The sequence below is a fragment of the Choloepus didactylus genome, chromosome 20, assembly GCF_015220235.1.
Source record: "Choloepus didactylus isolate mChoDid1 chromosome 20, mChoDid1.pri, whole genome shotgun sequence".
Lineage (NCBI taxonomy): Eukaryota > Metazoa > Chordata > Mammalia > Pilosa > Megalonychidae > Choloepus > Choloepus didactylus.
In genome coordinates this window covers 17725522-17745583 of record NC_051326.1, presented here as the reverse complement: position 1 = coordinate 17745583, position 20062 = coordinate 17725522, and the positions used below count along the sequence as shown (strand labels likewise).

The window sequence follows — 20062 nt, the reverse complement described above, 5'->3', positions numbered from 1 at the left end:
ATGGTAGCATCTGAAGGAAGGTGCAAAAATAGGCTGTAAGCCAGAGGAGCTAGGAGGACCAAGTAAAGGGTATTTTTCCTGAATGGGTGAAACTTCATCTTATTTGTAGACAAAGGAGCCAGGAGGGAGAAAGACTCTAAAAACGCTGGAGCGATAATTAAGAGCTCAAGGACCAGGGAGAGGTAAACTGGGAAGGGGTTGTCGCAGAAGAAAATGAAGGATACATCTTCCTCTAAGACAGGAAAGGAAGAGAGGGTAGATAAATAGATACCTATGCTGTTGTTTAAAAAAAAAAAAAAAGAGGAGTGGCTAAAGGCAATTACACCTAATCTAGTACATCCTCTCAGTAAGGTAGGAATCAAAATAACGCAGCAGGAGTAGAGAAACCAGGAAGTTACAGCAAGCACTCATGCCCATTGTGCTGAGTGTGCTTAGAAATCAATTGTTGAAATCAACTTTGGATGAATAAGAACTACCAACCATCCAATGCATTGTGGTTCAATGCCTGAATTCATAGGAGCCCAAATCAGCAGTATTCCTAAGCAAGGAGCAAAAGGAGAGAAAGGATGCATTGAGCATTTCCCCAAGCTGAGCACTGCATAGCAGACTGAGGACTGAGAGAGTTTGGGGTTAACAGGGTGGGGTTAAAATGTCCCAATCATTGGCAGCCAGATTGCACAGGAAAGCCAAGTGGGCCAGAAAAAAAATTAACCAATTCATTAAATTATCCTGGGAGTTCTTAATGGAGACAAGTATTTGGTACACTGGATGTGGGGGAATGGGAAAGATATAAGTGAAGAGGCAATGGTAATAGACCAGACTTTTACCAGGTTCAGTAGTAGAACCTGGAGACTCCAGTGCCCAGGGGTAACCTTGTTAGCCAAGGGTTTGCACACAAGGGAACAAGAAGGCTTTAGCTTCAGCACTTCCTGGGACTTAACTTCCTTGATCAAATTGTAAGGTAGCCATGAACCCAGGGAGACAAAGGAATGTTTTACCAGGAAGCACATGTTCAACAATGCGAATCAGAGGAAACATGGCTCCATAGCTGATGGAAACTTCAGCGGGCCATACGATGTATTTTATCTTCCTTTCTACATTAGCCGTTTTTTATTACTGGATCTGAACAGGAATGTTTTGGACAATGATATGATGTAGTTGCTCCAAGTTTTAAATGTTTATAGGTTGCTTCTTTCAAACATACAACCTCTATTATTTTAAACACAAAGACCAGAGACCTTCTTTATAGTATAACTGCCTCTGGGCAAAACTGTACCTAAACTTTCTCAGGAAAATTATTAGTTACAATTTCCTTTCAAATATAATGTCCAGGGAACCATTCCATAGAAACCTTTAATAAAGATACTATGAGAACAGAAGGCTGTAGCTTCCTTTTGGCAAAGTACATCTTCATTCTGAGAGACAACCATATTAAAAGATCTTGATATGTAGACTTTTGTCTAACCTTTGCCTTCCGAGTACCACAGATATCAAGTCCTAGGGTCTGCAATTAGTTAACAAGTGACATGGACTATAGTACCGTTGAAATAAGATGATTAAAGTATTTGGAGAAGGACTAACATGATTAAATCAGGAAAATAATATAAGTCAAGAAATTCCTTGCCCAAGGTCACAAAGTGAATTGGAGCCACAGATCTTTGGCTCTTCTCTGGGTGGTTCACTGAATGATGCGTTGATGTTGATTTGCTCTCAGAGGCACCATCTTGTGAAATTTAGGAGGAAAGCATACGCCTAAACCAAGCATCAGATTTTCCCAGCAGTTGCCCCTCCCTAGCTCCTTGCAACTTAATGAAAAGGTGAGGGACAGTGAGCGAAGTCAGGCCGTGGTATCCAGCTGTCATCACTGGGGAGACCTCAGCTGCTTCTCCAGCAAAGTCTATTAGGCTTCAATTAAGAACCCCAGGAAGGGGACCTCAGGTTTCCTTTTAACATTAACACCGTGTTCTCCTGGCTCTTCCCTCCCTCACAGCTCCGAATGTCCTGGCTCATCAGTGGAGACCTAAGGGGAAACCTCTCTTTAGTGCTGGTAGAGAACAAAACTGGGAAGGAACAAAGCAGGATGGTCTGGCATGTGGCCACCAATGAAGGCTTGAGCCTGTGGCAGTGGACAGTGCTGCCTCTCCTCAACGTGTCGGACAGGTAGGTACCCACCCCCTTCAGCCCCCTTCCCTCTATCAGCCGAAATGCAGGAGGGGCCCATGTCTTCCTCCACCCCCACCACTGCTTCCACCCAAGACACACACACACACACGTGCACACACACATGCACCAGCGCATGCACACACATGCTTCCGGCAGGCTTACAGGGAGCATGGAGATTCCCCATGGCACCCGTCTCCCTCATTTCTGACCCTGTCTGATTGGCTGCCTCGAATATTTGTAGGAAGAGAAAAAACTGAACTGAACAACCCACATCACTCCCAAACAATCAGGCTTTACATGTGTATAGCATTTTCTCTCACTTGGTGGATTTTACCTTATTTGCTCATTTGTCATTTTAATTAATCCTTACTTTATATATTTAAAGAAAATTTCCCATAAGGTAGGTAGGATAGGCCTTATCATCATTCCCCGCTCTTCCCTTAATACAAGTGCAGAAACTGAGAACCAAAGAGGTGAAGTTGGGGTCACAGTCGAGACTGGAGTCCAGGCCCTGACTCCAAGTTCAGAGCTCAGCTGAGGCGGCCCTGGGCAGGTGGACAAAGGTGGCCAGCAGGGGCTTCGGTGCACAGAGGAGTGCCTCAACCTGGGATCCTCGTTCCTGTTTGGGCTCTGTCGTGAATGACCTTTGTGACCTTGAACAAGTTACTTGACTTCTCTGGGCCTCTGTTTCCTCATCTTTAAGCTGAGAACGTTGGGCAGAAGGTCATGAACTGTGTGTGGCTCTGAAGTGGAGCAGTGACCGCCAGAGTTCAGCTGCCACTTGTCCCCCAGGGTGGCTCCAGCCTGCCACCTGCAGACTGCCTGGAGCCAGCCGTGCCCAAATAAAAGATGGCCTGGGCACGGCAGCCCACACATGATGCTCAGCTGTGTCACACTGAACTCTCCAGGGTTCATGCTCATCTGTTCCAGACCATAAGGGGCTCATTTCTGTAAACAGTCCATACAGATGGATCCGCGGGAGGGGAAAACGTCTTTTCTAAGCTAACTGTCCAGTCCTACAGTCCAGAGCAGCCTCTGCATTCGACTCCTAACCACATTCAAATTACCGTCCTGGCAGATCCTCCTTTGAAAACCAGGGCCCAGGGCTTAAAGCAATGTGAGGGGGGTGCCACTTGGCACCCAGCTTTGTAAGTATGAATTTGGGTCTCAAATTCTTCACCCAAGTTTCACAGAGTCTGTTATTTCCAAGAGTTCATAACTCGAGCCAGGGTGTCATAAGAAGAAGGCATTGCCTCTGAGCACCAGCTGCCCACTCCTTCAGATGTGTGTGCGTTAAAGATCAAAGCCCGTGGTCATTCTGAGGCTCAGTGCCCTCAAGACAAATGGATTTAATTAAAGTGTAGGAACGGGGAGCATGGGCAGTACCCTCTCAGACAAGCCTTTTGTCCCTTGGGACTGTGGGGGCTGTGGGCAAGGATGGAGAACATGGGGGTGACTGATGCCAGAGTCCTCCCTCCTGGGAGATGCTAAATTAATTCAGATGAATCAAAGGTGTGTTTTTTTCTCCTCCATCCTGCAAGTCCTCTCTCTTTCATGGCCACTCCAGAGGATTTACAGCAAGTGAGATGTTGACTCTGTTCAGTCCTATCCACTAGAGTTTTGTTTGAAGGAGGCTTTGTTCTCTGTCTCCTTTCTCCCTGTTAAAGGCTGTTTACTAGACTGACATTTCCAATATTGATGCTGAGACCCAACTGTCCAGTGGGGATTCAGACAAAGGGCAGCTTGGTCTGGTAATGCCTCGTTACCTAATAAGGGCACAATTACAGAAAACGAGAGTACCCTCATTCCATTTTCTAGCACAGCACTGCCATGCGCTGATGTTGGAAGCTGCCCTTCCAGAGCTAGAGATGATATAGGAGACATCAAGACCCAGAGGCAGATGGAACTGCAGGAGAGTGAGGCACAGCTTTCATTTGTTAAAATCAAACTAGATTGTAGATGTGATGGTCCCATAAAACTAAAGAATACAGTGTATGAGAGAGCATGGGCTTTAGAATCACATAGTTCCATGCTTAAAAACTGGCTCAGCCACTTACTAGTTGTGTGACTTCAGCCTGTTATTTAACATCTCTGAGACTTGGTGTCCTCAGCTGTAAAATTAGGACACTAACAGTACAACTTGGCAGGATCGTTGTGAGGACTAAATAAAGCAACTGTCAAAAGCATCTAAACATAGTAGGAATCAATGAATTATATTTCTCATCTCCTCCATCCTCATCAGGTCGCTTTGTAAGTTCAGTAGTAATTTATTGGAAAAATAGCCCAAATTACAACCTCTGATGTTCAAAGTCAAGCTATGTTTTATAAAACAGAGATAAAGGTTACCTCTTGGGCTTGAGGAAGTAAAGTGCTTGGTGAATAGCCTGACCTACAGTAAGTGCTTAATTGGGGTTAAATATTAATAATAAAATATAGTAATAATAATATCTCCCACCTAATGTCTCAGAAGAGGCTGGGATAACCAACCTAGAAATAACAACTAGTTGCACAATCCTAAAATAAGGGTGGGGTTCTCACAAATATGTCGCCATCACTGTTTTGTGGCCTTCCCATGAGGGGAAGACGGAGGAACTAGGACCTCACTCCTCCATCTTCCTTCCGAGGAGAGTGCCCTATAGCTTCCTGGATAGCCAGAAAAAGGAAATGGAAGAGGGGGAAGGTAGAGAAAGAAAAAGAGTAATAAGAGAAAAAGAAAATGGAGAGAAACAGAAAACAAAAAAAACAAAAAACAAAGACAGACCAACTCCCTTCCTCCCAATTCTGAGGTGGGAGTCAGCACCTCAGGCCAACAGCCCACATGCCATGAATCCTCCTTACGCTGCTCCTGGCTTCAGCCATTCAGCACTTACCTCCTGGACAGCTCCCCCACCATGAATCTTTGAGCTGCCGTAAACTTTGTTACTCTATCCCAAAGCACCACTGCCTTCGAGTTCCCCAACTTCCACACATTACAAAGTTTTTTTGTTGTTTTTTTTTAAGAGAAGCTGAAGGCTTACAGAAAACATACATAAAATATCTACAATACAGAATTCCCACATACCCATCCCCATGATCAACACCTTGCATCAGTTTGGCACATACTTTACAATTCACGGAAGAACATTTTTATAACTGTACTATTAACCATAGCCCATTGTTTTTAATAGGGTTCACTGTCTATGTTATTAATCCCATTTCTTTTTTAAAAATTTCTGTTCTAGTAGCATATATACAACCTAAAATATACCCCTTTTAACCACATTCACATATACATATAATTCAGTGTTGTTAATCACATTCACAGTGTTGTGCTACCATCACCACCATCCATTACCAAAAGTTTTCCATCACAAAAAATAGAAGCTATGTACAATTTAAGCATTAACTCCCCAGCTTCTACCCCCAATCCAGCCCCTGGTAACCTATATTCTGTATTCTGGATCTATGAGTTTGCTTATTCTAATTGTTTCATAACAGTGAGATCAGACAATATTTGTCTTTTATGTCTTATTTCACTCAACAAGATGCCTTCAAAGTTCATCCATGTTGTCACATGCATCAAAACTTCATTCCTTTTTATGGCTGAATAATATTCCATTGTATGTATATACCACATTTTACTTATCCACCCATCGATTGATAGACACTTGTGTTGCTTCCATATTTTGACAATTGTGAGTAATGCTGCTATGAACATTGATGTACAGATATCTGTGTGAGTCCCTGCTTTCAGTTCTTTGGGGGTACATACCTAGAGGTGGGATTGGCAGATCATCTGGTAATTCTATAAAGTATTTAACTTTCTGAGGAACTGCCAAACTGTCTTCCATAGTGGCTGCACCATTTTACATTCCCACCAGCAAACGATGAGTGTTCCTGTTTCTCCACATCCTATCCAACACTTGTAATTTTCTGTTGTGTTTTTTTAATAGAAGCCATTCTAGTGGGTGGGAAATGGTATCTCATTATGGTTTTGATTTGCATTTCCCTAATAGCAATGATATTGAGCGTCTTTTCATGTCCTTTTTGGCCACTTGTATATAATCTTTGAAGAAATGTCCATTCAATTCTTTTTGCCACTTTTTAATTGGGTTGTTTGTCTTTTATGGTTGAGTTATAGGATTTTTTATATTCTGAATATTCAACCCTTATCAGATATGTGGGTTCCAAATATTTTCTCCCATTCTGTAGGTTGTCTTTTCACTTTCATGATAAAGTCCTTTCATGCACAAAAGTTTTTATTTTGATCAGGTCCCATTTATTTATTATTTCTTTTGTTACTTGTGCTTTGGGTGTAAAGTCCAAGAAACCATTGCCTAACACAAGATCCTGAAGATGATTCCCAGTGTTTTCTTCCAAGAATCTTATAGTCCTGGTTCTTATATTTAGGTCTTTGATCCATTTTGAGTTAATTTTTATAGATGGTCCGAGACAGGGGTCTCTCTTCATTCCCGTGTACGAATATTCCAGTTCTCCCAACACCGTTTGTTGAAGAGACTATTTTTTCCCAATTGAGTGGACTTGGCAGCCTTGTTAAAACCCAATTGGCCATAGATATGATGGTCTATTTCTCAACTTTCAATTCAATTCCATTGGCCTATATATCTATCCTTGTGCCAGTATCATGCTGTTTTGATCACCATAGCTTTGTAACAGTTTTAATGTCAGGAAGCGTAAGTTCTCCAACTTCATTCTTTTTCAAGATAGTTTTGGCTATTCAGAGCCCCTTATCCTTTCAAATAAATCTGATTATTGGTTTTTCTATTTCTGCAAAGAAGGCTGTTAGAATTTTGATTGGAATTGCATTGAATTTTTAAATTCTCTTGGGTAGAATTGGCATCTTAATAATATTTAGTCTTCCAATCCATGGGTATGGGATGCCTTTCCATTTATTTAGATCTTCTTTGCTCTTTTAGCAAAGTGTTATAGCTTTCTGTGTATAAGTCCTTTACATCTTCAGTTAAATTTATTCCTCTATATTTGATTATTTTCGTAGCTATTGTAAACAGAAATTTTTTCTTGATTTCCTACTTATATTGCTCATTACTAGTGTATAAAAACACTACTGATTTCTGCATGTTGATCTTGTACACTGCCATTTTGCTGAACTTGTTTATTAGCTCTAGTAGCTTTGTTGTAGTTTTGGAGACTTTCTATATATAGGATCATATCATCTGCAAATAATGAAAGTTTTACTTCTTCTGTACCAATTTGGATGTCTTTTATTTATTTTTCTTGTCTAATTGCCCTGGTTAGAATTTCCAGTACAAAGATTAATAACAGTGGTGACAGTGGGCATACTTGTCTTGTTCCATATCTTAGAGGGAAAACTTTCAGTATTTCACCATTTTTAGCAGTGAGTTTTTAATGCATGTCCTTTATCATGTTGAGGGATTTTCCTTCTATTCCTATTTTTCTGAGTGTTTTATCAAGAAAGGATGCTGGGTTTTGTCAAATGCCTTTTCTGCATCAATGGAGATGATCAAGTGTTTTTTCCCCCTTCGTTTGCTTAAGGTGGTGTGTTACACTAATTGATTTTCCTATGTTGAACCACACTTGCATGCCTGAGATAAATCACACTTGATCATGGTGTATAATTTTTTTATTGTGCTGTTGTATTCAATTTGCTAGTATTTTGTTGATTATTTTTGTATCTATAGTCGTAAGAGGAATTGGTCTGTAATTTTCTGTTTTTGTATTATATTTTTCTGGCTTTGGTATTATGGTAATGTTGGCCTCATAGAATGAGTTAGGTAATGTTCCCTCCTCTTCAGTTTTTTTTGGGAAGAGTTTGAGCAGGATTGGTATTAATTTTCCTTGGAATGATGAGAAGAATTCACCTGTAAAGCCATCTGGTCCTGAGCTTTTCTTTGTTTTTGAAGACTGATTGAATGTCTTCATTTGTAATTGGTCTGTTGAGATCTTCTATTTCTTCTAGAGTCAGTGTATGTTGTTCATGTGTTTCTAGGAATTTGGCCATTTCATCTAGGTTGTCTAATTTATTGGTTCAAAGTTTTTTTAAAGCAGCTTCATTAGGGCATAGAGGTCACCCTAAAGAACTCCTGGGCTCTAGACAATGGTCATAGCCACGGTTATTACATGAAACTAGTCTAGGCTACTATCTTTTTGGCCTGGATATGACAGTAGCCTCCCAATGTGTCTCTGCCTCCATTTTTGTTCCCACCCAATCCAGTATACACAAGGCAGCTGGAATAAACTTCTCTAAACATATTTCCCTCTTTTAAAACCCCTTCCATGACTGCCATGGTTTTGTGGGTGCATAGCAAACTCCTTAATATGATCTCAAAAGCCCATGTGTGCTCTGTCCACCCTAACTTCACCAGCCCCATCTTGTACCATTCATCCTTCATCACCCATCCAGTAATCACATGAACTTCTTTCAACTCACTTGTACCACGCTAACTCTGCCTCCCAGCTTTTGCACCTGACATTCTCTCCATCTGTAATGCTTTTACTCTACCTTCCATCTCCCTAACTCCCACTCTTCCTTCATCACATTTTAAAGAAGCCTCCCTGAGACCTAGACCATATAGTACACAGACAATATATTCTCATAGCTCCTGGGACATCCCTACAGGAACTCCTCAATTCTTATTACCTATTTCTTTTAAAAACTGAATCTGTGCCCCAAAAAGGCAAGAGCCATGTTTATCTATTTCACTGTTTTCTGAACCTCTAGTACGATATCTGACATATTGCATGTCTAATCAATGTGTTGACTGAATAACTTATTGAGAAAAATTGCATACATTTCCAAATCCCAGAAGAACTCATTGAGAATTTTGCTTGTTGGAATTCATACAACATCCATCCTTTGTTCAACCTGTATCCAACAAAATAGATAAAATGACATTATTACAAGGACTACTGAAAAGCGTTCTGTTTAACAAAACAACACCTGTGCCCCATCAGATGAACCAAAACAGCATTTGAAACTCTTGTGACAAGAAATTATCTTCAGTCACTTGCCTAGTATCTGTGCTTTCTTTGTCTCTGGTCACTATCCTGTCAGAATCACTTTATAAGAAAGACTTTGATCCTTGAATTTAGAGAGTGAGAGCTGATCACTGAGAATAAAGAGCAAAAGTCAGGGTACTTCCACCACACATTAGGCTTTCCACAAAGGCTTAATAAATGTGGCATATGGACATTAGGGCTGATGACAGGGAGCCCTTGATCCATGGAGTGATATTGCTCCTGTCCATTCACAAATAGGCAAAGCGATAGAAATAATGCAATAGTCTGTGATCATTCTGAAGTGATGCTAACTGTACAACCATACTATAAAGATTAACAAGAAAAATCTCCAAAGAGCAATGTCCAAGATGGCGACAGTCTGGAATACAGATATGATGTCCAGGTAAATCTGAAGGACAACACCACTTCAAATATTGGTTTGATGTGTGCTTAAAAGTTATCTCATTACTTTGCTGCAACCTTATATAAATAACTATTTTTCTTCAGCTGAAACCTCACTCTCTCCCCCATCCATCAGCTTCCCACCACGCGATTACTACTTTTTCTGCTGCAATTAAATCTGCCTTTTCTCTAAATGAAGGAAAGGCAAATTCTCTCCCCTTATTCTATCAGTCTCCGGCAGGGACATACTCCTAGTTTTCCTGTTTATAATCATATATCCTGCTAGATTAAACACAGTGTTTCCACACCATCATAAGCTTTGATGTGCTTACAGAGCAGAAGCTAAGCTCAACTCATTACTAGATGGATTTGGAAACCCCATGGATCAAATTCTGTCCCACAAATCACTGCAATTTTACAGTTAAAAACAAAGTACATAACTTATCACACCTGTGTAGGCTCTGTTCCCTCGCATTATCATTAGAAAGGCTTTTAGCTGTGCATCATGTACATAGTCTAACAAGAAAAAACGTTCCTTCTGGAGATATTTAGATTTCCTGTTCCCTTGGCATTCTTTGTCCTAAACAACAACTGATGTGTTTCACAAACTCATCTTTCAAGTGGGATCAGTTTAACCGAGAGCTATGTCTTCAGTATTTAGACCAGAAAAGCCATAAAGCCAAGGCGTTTTTCCTCTTCAATTCTTGTTATGATCCAAAGAATCCCCATTTTATAGGGTATGCTTTCAATAACAACTCTCTCCTTTTGTGTAGCATCTTTCTGTGATGAAGACATTTTCATTACTTATTTCTAAACTGACTAGAGAGCAGAGATTCCCAGTGAGTCTGTTTGCAGGTTTAGACATGCCCCTGAAAAAGTTGAGTTTAACTCAAATTTTTGTAGATTTGAACCACAGCTTTCTTCTTAGCACCTTTGGAAGAGTTAAACCTAATAATGATTAGAGCAAGCATTTGCTGAGTGCTTCCCTTAAGTTTACCCATCACTGTGCCTTTATGTGCACATCTCATCTCATCCCTAAAGCAGCCCCTTGGGGTAGATAGCATAATTAATATATATATGTATATATGAGGAATCTGAGGTCTAAAGAGGCTAAGCAAATTTCCCTTCACCTCTGTGCTACTCTGCTTCCTATGTACAGGCCTGAGGAAATGCTTGTGCAGTGCTTGGCATGTAGGAGAACACTTAGTAAGAAGCAGCCATGATTATTAAAATATTTTGGTTTTTTTTTTTTTTTTTTTTTTTAGGCCAGACCACTTGTTCATTTTGAGTTAGTTTATTGTTTTTCCTTTGTTTCATCCAGCGCCTGAAATCTATCTTAATTTCCCACCACCACCACCTCTGGCTACAGACCACTCCCCACCCTCACCCACCCTCGCCCACCCTCCTGCCTCTCCTTCTCTCACAGCACCCCCGGGGCAGCACCACCAGCAGAAGGCAATTCTCCCTTTTCCTTCCAGGCCATTGTGGCTGGATCACCCCCACCCCCACCCAGAGGTTGCAGTGAGCCCCTCCCCACATGCCTTTGCAAGTCACCCGTCTAGCCAGCCTTGACCTTCCCCACACCAAGTGTCTTACTCCAAACTCTGAGCATAAGTCTTGATAGGCATTTTTTTACTTGCAAAGGTATCAATGTAGGAAGTCTAACGAACTCTAACAAGGGGATCTCTTTATAAAAATAAAATACATTTAGTTACACATTTGAAGAGTCTTCCCACAGTACAGGATAGCATTCACTGCAATTAGGACTGACACAGAAAATCCGGGCGGCGAGGTTGGCCAGCTGCTCAGTAGAGCCCTTCTCTGCCCTGGGAGAACGTGGGGGCCAGGCCGTGCACACATCCTTCCCCTCTGCCTGCTTCTCCTTTCTTGGAAAGTCTCCTTGTGTAACTGCTTTCCCCCTGCCCTCCTTGCCCAGGGAGGAGGCTGCCTTCGGGAAGGAGTGCGTGCCACATGCCTGGGAGCACCCCACAAGCCAGCGCCTGCTGCCGCCTGATGGACAGGCCACTCGGGGGGGTCACGGTGACTCCCGTGCCCCCACACTCTCTGCCCCACGCTGTCCCGGCTCTAATCAGCCCACCGCCTCCCTCCCAGGGCTTCTCTCCATTGGGCCCCTGCCTCTGTGGGCTAGCTAGGGAAGGTGCCACCCCACCCCACCCCCATTTTCAGGTGAGAAACTGAGGCACAGAGGGCTTAAATAACTTGCTAAAAGTCTGCAGGTGACTGAACATGGAGGCTTCCCCCTAGAGCCCCCTGCCCCCCTCCTTCCTCATCACCAGGCAGAATCCTGGTGACCCTCAAGCATGAAATGGAAGTAACCATCAAGAGCATGCAGGTTTTATGTATTTGTTTATCCACCCAATGTTTGCTGACCGGATCAGTGCCACAGGATGGGCTTAGCTAGCTAAACAATACAGCTCTGTCTCCCAGGGGTTTCTTCGAATGGGGGAGACTGGCGGGAAAACAGGGCAGTCAGTGCAGAGGCGGCATGGGGCCCCATAAAACCCAGCCTCTCTGGTTGTTGGGTCTGCCCACCCCACCAGAAACAGAGATCATGACTGTAGTCCTGGAGGACCGCACTTGTTCACTTCTTCCCCGCCAACAGACCCACATCGGGGACGTGCCCCAGATCAGCTCCTGAGGCTCCTGGTTCAGGGGTGTAGGTCTGGGGAGTGGAATATCTCATGTCTGCTTTCCCCAGGCAGTACCTGCCCTTTCTCAGGGGAGTCTGATTGTGCTGAATCCATATAAGGTGGCAAGACCCAGCCCCTTACCAGCACCACCCCCCCCCCCCCACAGTAGTTGAAGAAAACAAAAGGAGCTCTCTGCTCCTAACTGGCAGTGGGCAGCACGTGTCCCCTTCCTGAAGCTGCAGGGGCTGGGAACCGCCACACGCCCATTAACACAAGGCTGAATCAAATCTTTGAATGGAGGGAGAGTGGTGGGCTTGGGGGCAATTTTAGGCCAAGGGGAGTAAATTGCACAGAATCAGCCTGCAAGGACCCTTGGCTTTGCTCACACCCATGAGCAGGACCCTGACTTCACCAGCAGCCTGCCAGGCCAAGGGGACTTGGCCTGGGATGGGCTGTGTCCTCGAGCCCCTGGCTTGTGCCTCTGGAGGTCATGACAGGGGAAAGAAGAGGGACCGTATCTCCATCGAGCCGAGCATCGCACCCATCTGTGCTCATTTGTCCTCACCATCCTAAGCCAGATTTTAGTGGCCTTGGTGACAATCAGAAACTGGCGCAGAATAGTGAAAGCATCTGCCCAGAGGCATGCATTAGGAAGTGGAAGGGTGAGCATTCGAGACCCAAGTTCCTAGCTCGAAATCCCACACTGGAAAGAGTCCTGGGACCCTAGTTCAGTGACAAGATCACTCCTGAGACCTAATTTCTTTATGGTAGATGCTTGCTGTCGTTACATTTTTCCAGTAGTTTTGCATAAGGCCTGCCTGCCGGTGGCCCATGCGTTTAATTCCTCATTTCTACCCCTTAGCACCCAAAGTAGAATAAATGTTTGAGTTCTCAAAAACAAAACAAAACAACAAAAAAGCACCTACTTTCAACACCATGCTCTCACGGCCAAAAAAGTTTCTTCTGTGAATCTCAGTGACAGCTGGCAGCAGGTGGTATCACACGGGCAGCTGATGTGCAGGAACTGTGGCAGAGAAGCCAGGCCTGGCCACCTGGAGGCCCAGTCAGGCAGGCTGTCAGCTGTGACGGGGTCAGCCGGCACCTGCAGGGCCCAGACACTGGTTAGGATCCAGAGAAAGGAGGTTGGCCTGGTCAGAGCAGGCCAGGCTCATCGAGACCCACCCAGTAAGGCTGGAGCCCAGGGGTACAGCCTGGCACAAGGAGTGAGTCAGCACCTGCATCCCAGAGCACGAGACCATGCTCCTTAAATCCACCCTGCCTTGCTCGGGGGTGTTCCGAGTCCTGGAGTGGTGCAGGAGTTTGCAGTGGTGGTAGGGTCACCGCTGTAAGGGAAGGCTACTGCAGAGTCCACCACCAGCCAAGGCACCCAGCTAAGGACTAAGTTACCTCTGCCCCCATCCTGGAGTGGTTTAGTCATCACTCCAACCATTACAGGTGCACTCAACACACCTGACTAACCAGCCTGCACTCCATGCTATTTTAAGTGGGTAAACACTAGCTGAAGTGACAAATGAAACCTCCGAACCGCAGGGATCTACAAAAAGATGTGTATGGCTGACTCACACGAAGTCCAAAATGAGAGTGCTGAGTGCTGGTTGGTGGGTGGCTTTCCCCACAGTCTTTCAGGGACCCAGCTCCTTCCACACTAGGGCCCCAGGCTGGCCTCAGACCTTGGAATCCTTTGCCCTCAGCCTACCCAGGGGGAAAGAGTGTGGGGGGTATCACGTAGGAAGGTTCTATGGGCCATCCCTGAGCTAGTGTGCACCACTCTGCTCACTCCCGATTGGCTGGAACTCAGTCACATGGCTGCCCTTGCCTGCAAGGGATGCTGGGGAATGTCATCTAGCCATGTGCCCAGAAGAAGGGGAAATGGGCTCAATGGACAAAAATGAGATGTTGTGTCATGGAATGAGCCAAGGAATACAGTTCTCATCTCTGACATCTATTAGAGGGTCACTTGAGAACACTGCTTTCTTGTTTAGCCCCTCTAAACATTGATCAGGCTTCTTCTCTGAGGACTTTCATAATTCAAGACTGAAATCAATTCCAGGATCTATTCTAAAATATATATAAATGTTCCATTCCCCAAATTTTATGATATAGCAAAGCCTTACTTTCTGGCAGAATTCAGCCCAGAATTTCTCCCCCTGAAGTAAATAAAGAGGAAAAGGCTTAAAATTAGCAGGACTGCATACGACAATGGTCTACAGACTTGGCTGAACATTATAATCACCAGGAAAATTCTTTTTAAAAATAAAAAAAAAAAAAAACCAGAATTCTGGGCCCCAAACACACAGATTCTGTTTCATTAGATCGTGTGTTGGGCCCAGGAATCTGTATTTTTTAAAAGAACCATGGGTGATTTTGATGAGCAACCAGATTTGGAAATTATTGGCATAAATGTCAGATCCACCCTCACGTGGGCAAGGCAGGGAAGCAAGGAGTGACTGGGGAGGTGTCCCTGGCTGTCACATTGTCAGCAAACATATCCTCAGCCTACATCAAGCACAGAGGATAGAAAGGTGTATATTGCAGCCTAATGTTGGGCCACAGGCCTACTCACTGGGGGACAGGCAGCATGGTCACCGATAGGTAAACGGCAGCATGCATGGCTTTGTGGAGGGCTGGCAGAGAGCAGCCAGGGCTCAGACGGTGCAGTGACCTTCATCTACCATTGCAGTCAGGAAGTCTTCCTGGAGGAAATGGTTTCATTATAAGCTGGATCTCAAGGAAAACCTTGGCCAAGGGGCAAGGGCATTCCAGGGAAGCCCATCAGGATGAGCAGCGGCTCCCAGACAGGGATGTTTCCTTTGAGTTCTAGAATGAGTGGCCAACTAGATTGGGTCAGAGAGTCTGAAGCAAATGCTTTGGACTTTAGGTCATGGGATAAAGAACCACTGAGCATGGAGAGCAGAGGGTGGTGACATATCCAAAGACTTCAGAAAGGGCGGTACGGACGGACTGGAGGATGGAGAAACCAGAAGCAGTGGAGGCTTTTGAGAGGGGGCAGACATGAAGGGAAAGAAGGAAGCTGGAGGAGAAGAGACCCTGCGCACGGGCCTAGGGCAGCCTTGGGTCAGCTCCGTCCTCTCTCCGCCAAGAAGAGGGGAGAACTGTGGCCAGTGGTTCATCAGTGCCATGTGCAACCAGGCATGGATACATATGAATCAAACATTCATAACTCTGGAAGGATCTGGTCTTGTTTTTTGCCCAGAAAATATCCCAGATCATTGGAGCAAGGAGTAGGTTAGCAATTCTGAGCTTTCAATCCTATTTCTAACACTGATTTACCGTGACATTCGGGACAAGTAGTTGCTTTCGATTGCTAAGTTGCTGCAATCAAGAGTGCAAAGCAGTGAGACAGATCCGGCCCAGAAGCCTGGTTCAAGAAATAGTTGCTCAAAATGGCAAAAGTGAACCCCTTTAGAATAACAGGATGTTCAGATCTGCTCGAGATTTTCTTGGTAACATCCACAGCTCAGTTTATAAATCAACAGATGCATATGTTTTTCATAATTCTTAGTGCCTCTAAAAGTGTAGCTCTGTGTTTTCAGCCTCCTCTCTCCCCAAGCATAAAGTCTGCAGCTCTGGAATTTAGGGAACAATCGGGTTGCTGATATTAGTAGCAAAGCAGAGTGCAATTTTGTATATGCTGTCCCCCAGGAACCTCATCGGCACTCACAGATCCCACCATCAGCTCCGTGCAGCTGACACATACATCTTTGTTTACACCTGAGTCCCATAACTGCCTTTCCAGATGTCTGATGCAATGGCCTCCCCCAAAGACCAGCCACACCCCCAGCCCCCACTCCTGAGCGACATTTCTGTCCACGGCTACTGTTCTCCTAGACATCCAGGACTTCAAAGTCATCTTGACTTCTCTCTCACTGCCCACAGTCAGTGTTTTCCCATGTTGCATAGATTTTTGTTCCATGGAGGCAGGACTGAAAGGGACTTAGAAATCCCCTAAACAGTGGATGACATGAATTACAAGTCCATCTGAATTCCCCAAGGGCCAGGCCCATGTCTTCTACGTCTCCAGACTCCCAGCTGCAAGCACGTGTCTGACTCATTGCAGTGGTCCAGCCATCTTGCTGGAAGGAAGCGTGGCAGAGGCCGTGGGGGAGATCTGTTCCTTGGCACACTGCCTGAGGAAGCACAGATATCTGATGGAAATATAAAACAGGAACAAAAATTAGAATCTCTCATGCTCCACTGTGAACATACACACCTGACATTGATTTTTAAAAACAAGATGAAGCTCAAAAAGCTGCAGTGGCTTACCTGGGGCCCCACAAAGTAAATGGCCCAGACTTCACTCCTCCCTGCCTCTCGGTACCTGCCCCCAGGAGCAGGAAGGCTGCCAACTCGCCCTCATAAAGACGTCTTTGTCAGGGGAGGAGGGAGCTAGAAATTGCCCTTTCCTGGGTTTTCTCTCCACTGTGGGAATGCCAGCCTCTCTGGTACCGTCTCAGCCCTCTGAAGCACTAGCAGGGGCTTTCTAGTTGTCCCGAGGAGCTTGCCATGCTTCGTAAATAGTATGGAGTGCGTTTGGGACTAAATGAGCTTGAAGAATTTGGATGGGCCACGAGTCCAGCGTCCACGAGGGCTGGAAGTGGGCGGCCTAGGTTCTCCTCTTGGCTCTTGCTGGTGCCCGGGGTGCACTGCTCCTTAGCTGTTGTATCTGTAAGTGATGCTCTCAAGGGGTGCCTGCCTCCTTCAGTGCTCCTCTTAGGCCTTGTCGCCTGGAGAGAATCTGGCCTAAGTAACCCCCATGTGGACATCCAACCCAAAGAAGAAGCCTCTTTGTTACTCTCTGTCTCCTCTCTTTCTCTCTCTCTTCCTCTCTCTTTCCTCCCTCTCTCCCTCCATCTCTCTCCCTCTGTCTCTCCCTCTCTTTCCCTCTGCTGTCTCCGCTCCTCTCTCCCGCTCTGTTTTCCTCCCTCTCTTCCTCTGGATAGTGCTTTACTTCTCCCCCAGTGGAGCACTTGGCACAGGGGAGCCTTTGGGGCAGAGGCTTTTGTGCACAGGCATCCAACCTGCTGGACCAGGGCTGCAGGAAGCCACAGCCCCCCCGCCCCAGACACCCCCCACCCAAAGCCTGGGCGCAGGGAGGGCACAGAGCAGGGCCCGGAATGGGAGCAAAAGAGCAGGAATGCCCTCGCTGAAGGAGGACCCTCCCTACCCTGCAGTCTGCAGTAAAGGGGCAGGGCTCGCGTGGGCACCGAGACTCTCGAGCCTCAGCCCCCAAAAGGAGCACAGGAAGCCAGTGCCTGGAAGCCTCTAGCTGAGAGTGTGGCTGTTGAAGTGTCTGAGTGATTCTCCAGGCTTGCTCGGCCTGACTGAAAATTCATTTTCTCCCCTATTTTACCCAGAAGGGCTCCCTCTCAGAAGCCAGCTTCATTATGAAAGATCTCTGTGGCCCTCGAAAGCCCCAGAATCAACACAGTATGGCTTTTCCCTCACTGCTTATGGGGTCATTAGTCCCAGAGGGAAATCAAGTCAGGAGGTGGTTAATTCCTTCTGAGGGGGTAGGGGACACCCCAACTGCCGAGTCTGACCTTGAACTTCCAGCCTGTCCCCTGCCCTACTGTGCAGGTGGCAAACATTCCTCGAGGCAGGGCCCACGCGTCCGGCCCTGGCCACGTCCAGCCCGGCCAAGGCAGCCTGGAGGTCCTCTGCCTCTTAAGCTGTCCAGCGGCCCCTCCTCTTCAACCGGCAACTCAAGTCAATTACACAGATAATAGGACGGATGTGGCAGGGTTTTCCATCCCATACATTATCCCAGTAGAAATGCACACTGTGACCGTAGCTTTGTGACAGTCCATTTTAGAAGACTTTTGCTGAGCAAATCAACTGCGCAGTGAGAAATTGGAGAGAGCTTTTTACCTCCGCAGTCTCTGCCAGCTCTGTCCTAAGCAACCAGAGCCCAGACAAGCCTTGGCTGCAAAAAGAGATGCAGAACCCTCCCTCCTTCTGAGCCCACTAAGTGGCCAGTGACAGAATCTGAGATGGGGTGTCCGTCCGGTAAATGGATTTTATCCAGTCCAGCCATGCTTTCTTGCTCTCTCTCCAAGGCCTTCCTACTCTCTCCGTCCACATTCAGACACACACCTTTTGTCAGCTACTTAAAATCATTAAGTGAACTTAATTAGGTTTGTCAATCCCCAAGGCTGGCAGAGTGGCAAATAGGCATTCTACGCGCCGCCCATTGACAGTCTGTTGCCTGAACGAGATGGTGCCGTTTCCGAGCCTTGCATGAGCAGCATCAGCATTTCCCAGGCAGATCCCTGGCAGAGAGCCTGGGAGGCCCCCCCTGTTCCAAGGCCGCCCCCTCTGAACTTGACCCAAGGCCAGAATGGCCACCCCCTTCCCAGAATCCCACTGGGCTGGTTTTCACCAGGCATCTCCGTAACTCACCAGATGAGTTAGCAGGGTAATGCATTCTTTGTGCAAAGCCAGCCTCCAACCAAGATTTCTAACCAAGTCTGTTTGAGCTGCAAGCTCCAAACCCCCCTGACTAGGGAAAATAGAAAAAGCAACACAACTGTGGATTCAAAGGAGTTAAGAAAATTCTAAAGGGAGGAGTAGGTGTGAACTATTGAGGGGTGGGGAGCAAACTCTCCATTGCTAAGGACTTAGGAGGAGAGGTGGCCTTCCTGGCATGTTCTTAAATAACATGGAGGAGCCCCAAAGAGCTCACTCTCCCCTTCTTCTTGGCCAGGCAGCCCTCCGAGTGGAAGGGGAAGCACCTTGCTAGCCCGGGGGCTCAACTCCCTTTCCCCTGGGAGAACCGAGGCTTTGGGGCTGGGCAGCCGCGTAGCCCGTATGTTTGTTAGAACTCTGGCCCCTCCGACCCTGGCAGCAATGCGGTGTGGCCCTTGCTTCCCCTCAAACCCAGAGGGATCCATCTGGTATTTGCTGGAACTTGAGGTCTCAGGCCACAATCCCAGCCTCCACCTGGCCTGGAGAGTGATTTAGTGCCAACCCTTTTGCGGGGCTCAGCAGGGGAGAGTGTTTGGACGGAGACACTGAGAGCCTTGAGGAAGTCTCGCCACCTCCACCAGGGAGAGGGTGAGCAGAGCCAGGAGCAGCCTCCTCTCCACCTAAGGCCCAGGTAAAGGCACCCAGCCAGGTACCATCCAAAGTAGACAAGTGTGAGTCTGGGTGGCCCTGAGGCCCACCTGGTCTCCAGGCCAATGCCCCCCAAAAAGAATCCCCTACTGCCCCTCACCTACATGCCCAGACCCATCTCAGCTTTATTTCCAGTCTGCCTCTGCTCCTTGCCACCCTGCCCACACCCGGGTGGCCCTCTTGCCTCCCCTGTCCCTTCCCTGCGTTTGGGGAAGGGTTGGCAGTGGCCCCCCAGGGGTGACAGAGGCTGCAGCACATGTGTACACAGCGGCATCTGACGGAGTCTTCCCTGATTGTTATGAGTGTGCCTGACTCAAAATATGTGCAATTCCCAGTGTCAATCAAGCTTTTAAAACAGCAGCTGCCACTGCTGTAGCCTCACAGAGCACTTTAGAAACTCTTCTATTTAGAAACCATTCCAGCTCCAGCTTGCCTCATCCCATCCATGCTAAGAGGCCCAGTGTCTGTCCGAGAACGTTGTAGCTCTGATCTCTTGGTGATAAAGAATGAAGGCAGGGAGAGGGGCAGGGAGGAGAGAGCGGAGGGAGGCCTGCAGCTTCCCTGGAAGGGTCCCCTGGCCCCCACGCTCCACAGGCACACGCGTTTAGTGCACTTGATCGGGTGCCTCGGGCCCCGGAGGTTTCACCCACAGTGCGGCTCAGCAGGGATGATGACCAGGACGGAGCATCTGCAAGGTGGGCTGCGGGGCCCTC

General features: G+C 46.4%; 1 protein-coding gene across 1 annotated transcript in view; it reads left to right on the top strand.

Moving 5' to 3' along the window:
• The window catches only part of ALK (ALK receptor tyrosine kinase), a 725024-nt gene that overhangs the window by 611190 nt on the left and 93772 nt on the right, over positions 1–20062 (top strand). The window contains exon 9 of the mRNA XM_037813067.1: positions 1991–2160. Coding sequence (XP_037668995.1) covers positions 1991–2160 — 170 coding nt within the window. The remainder of the gene's footprint in view (positions 1–1990; positions 2161–20062) is intronic.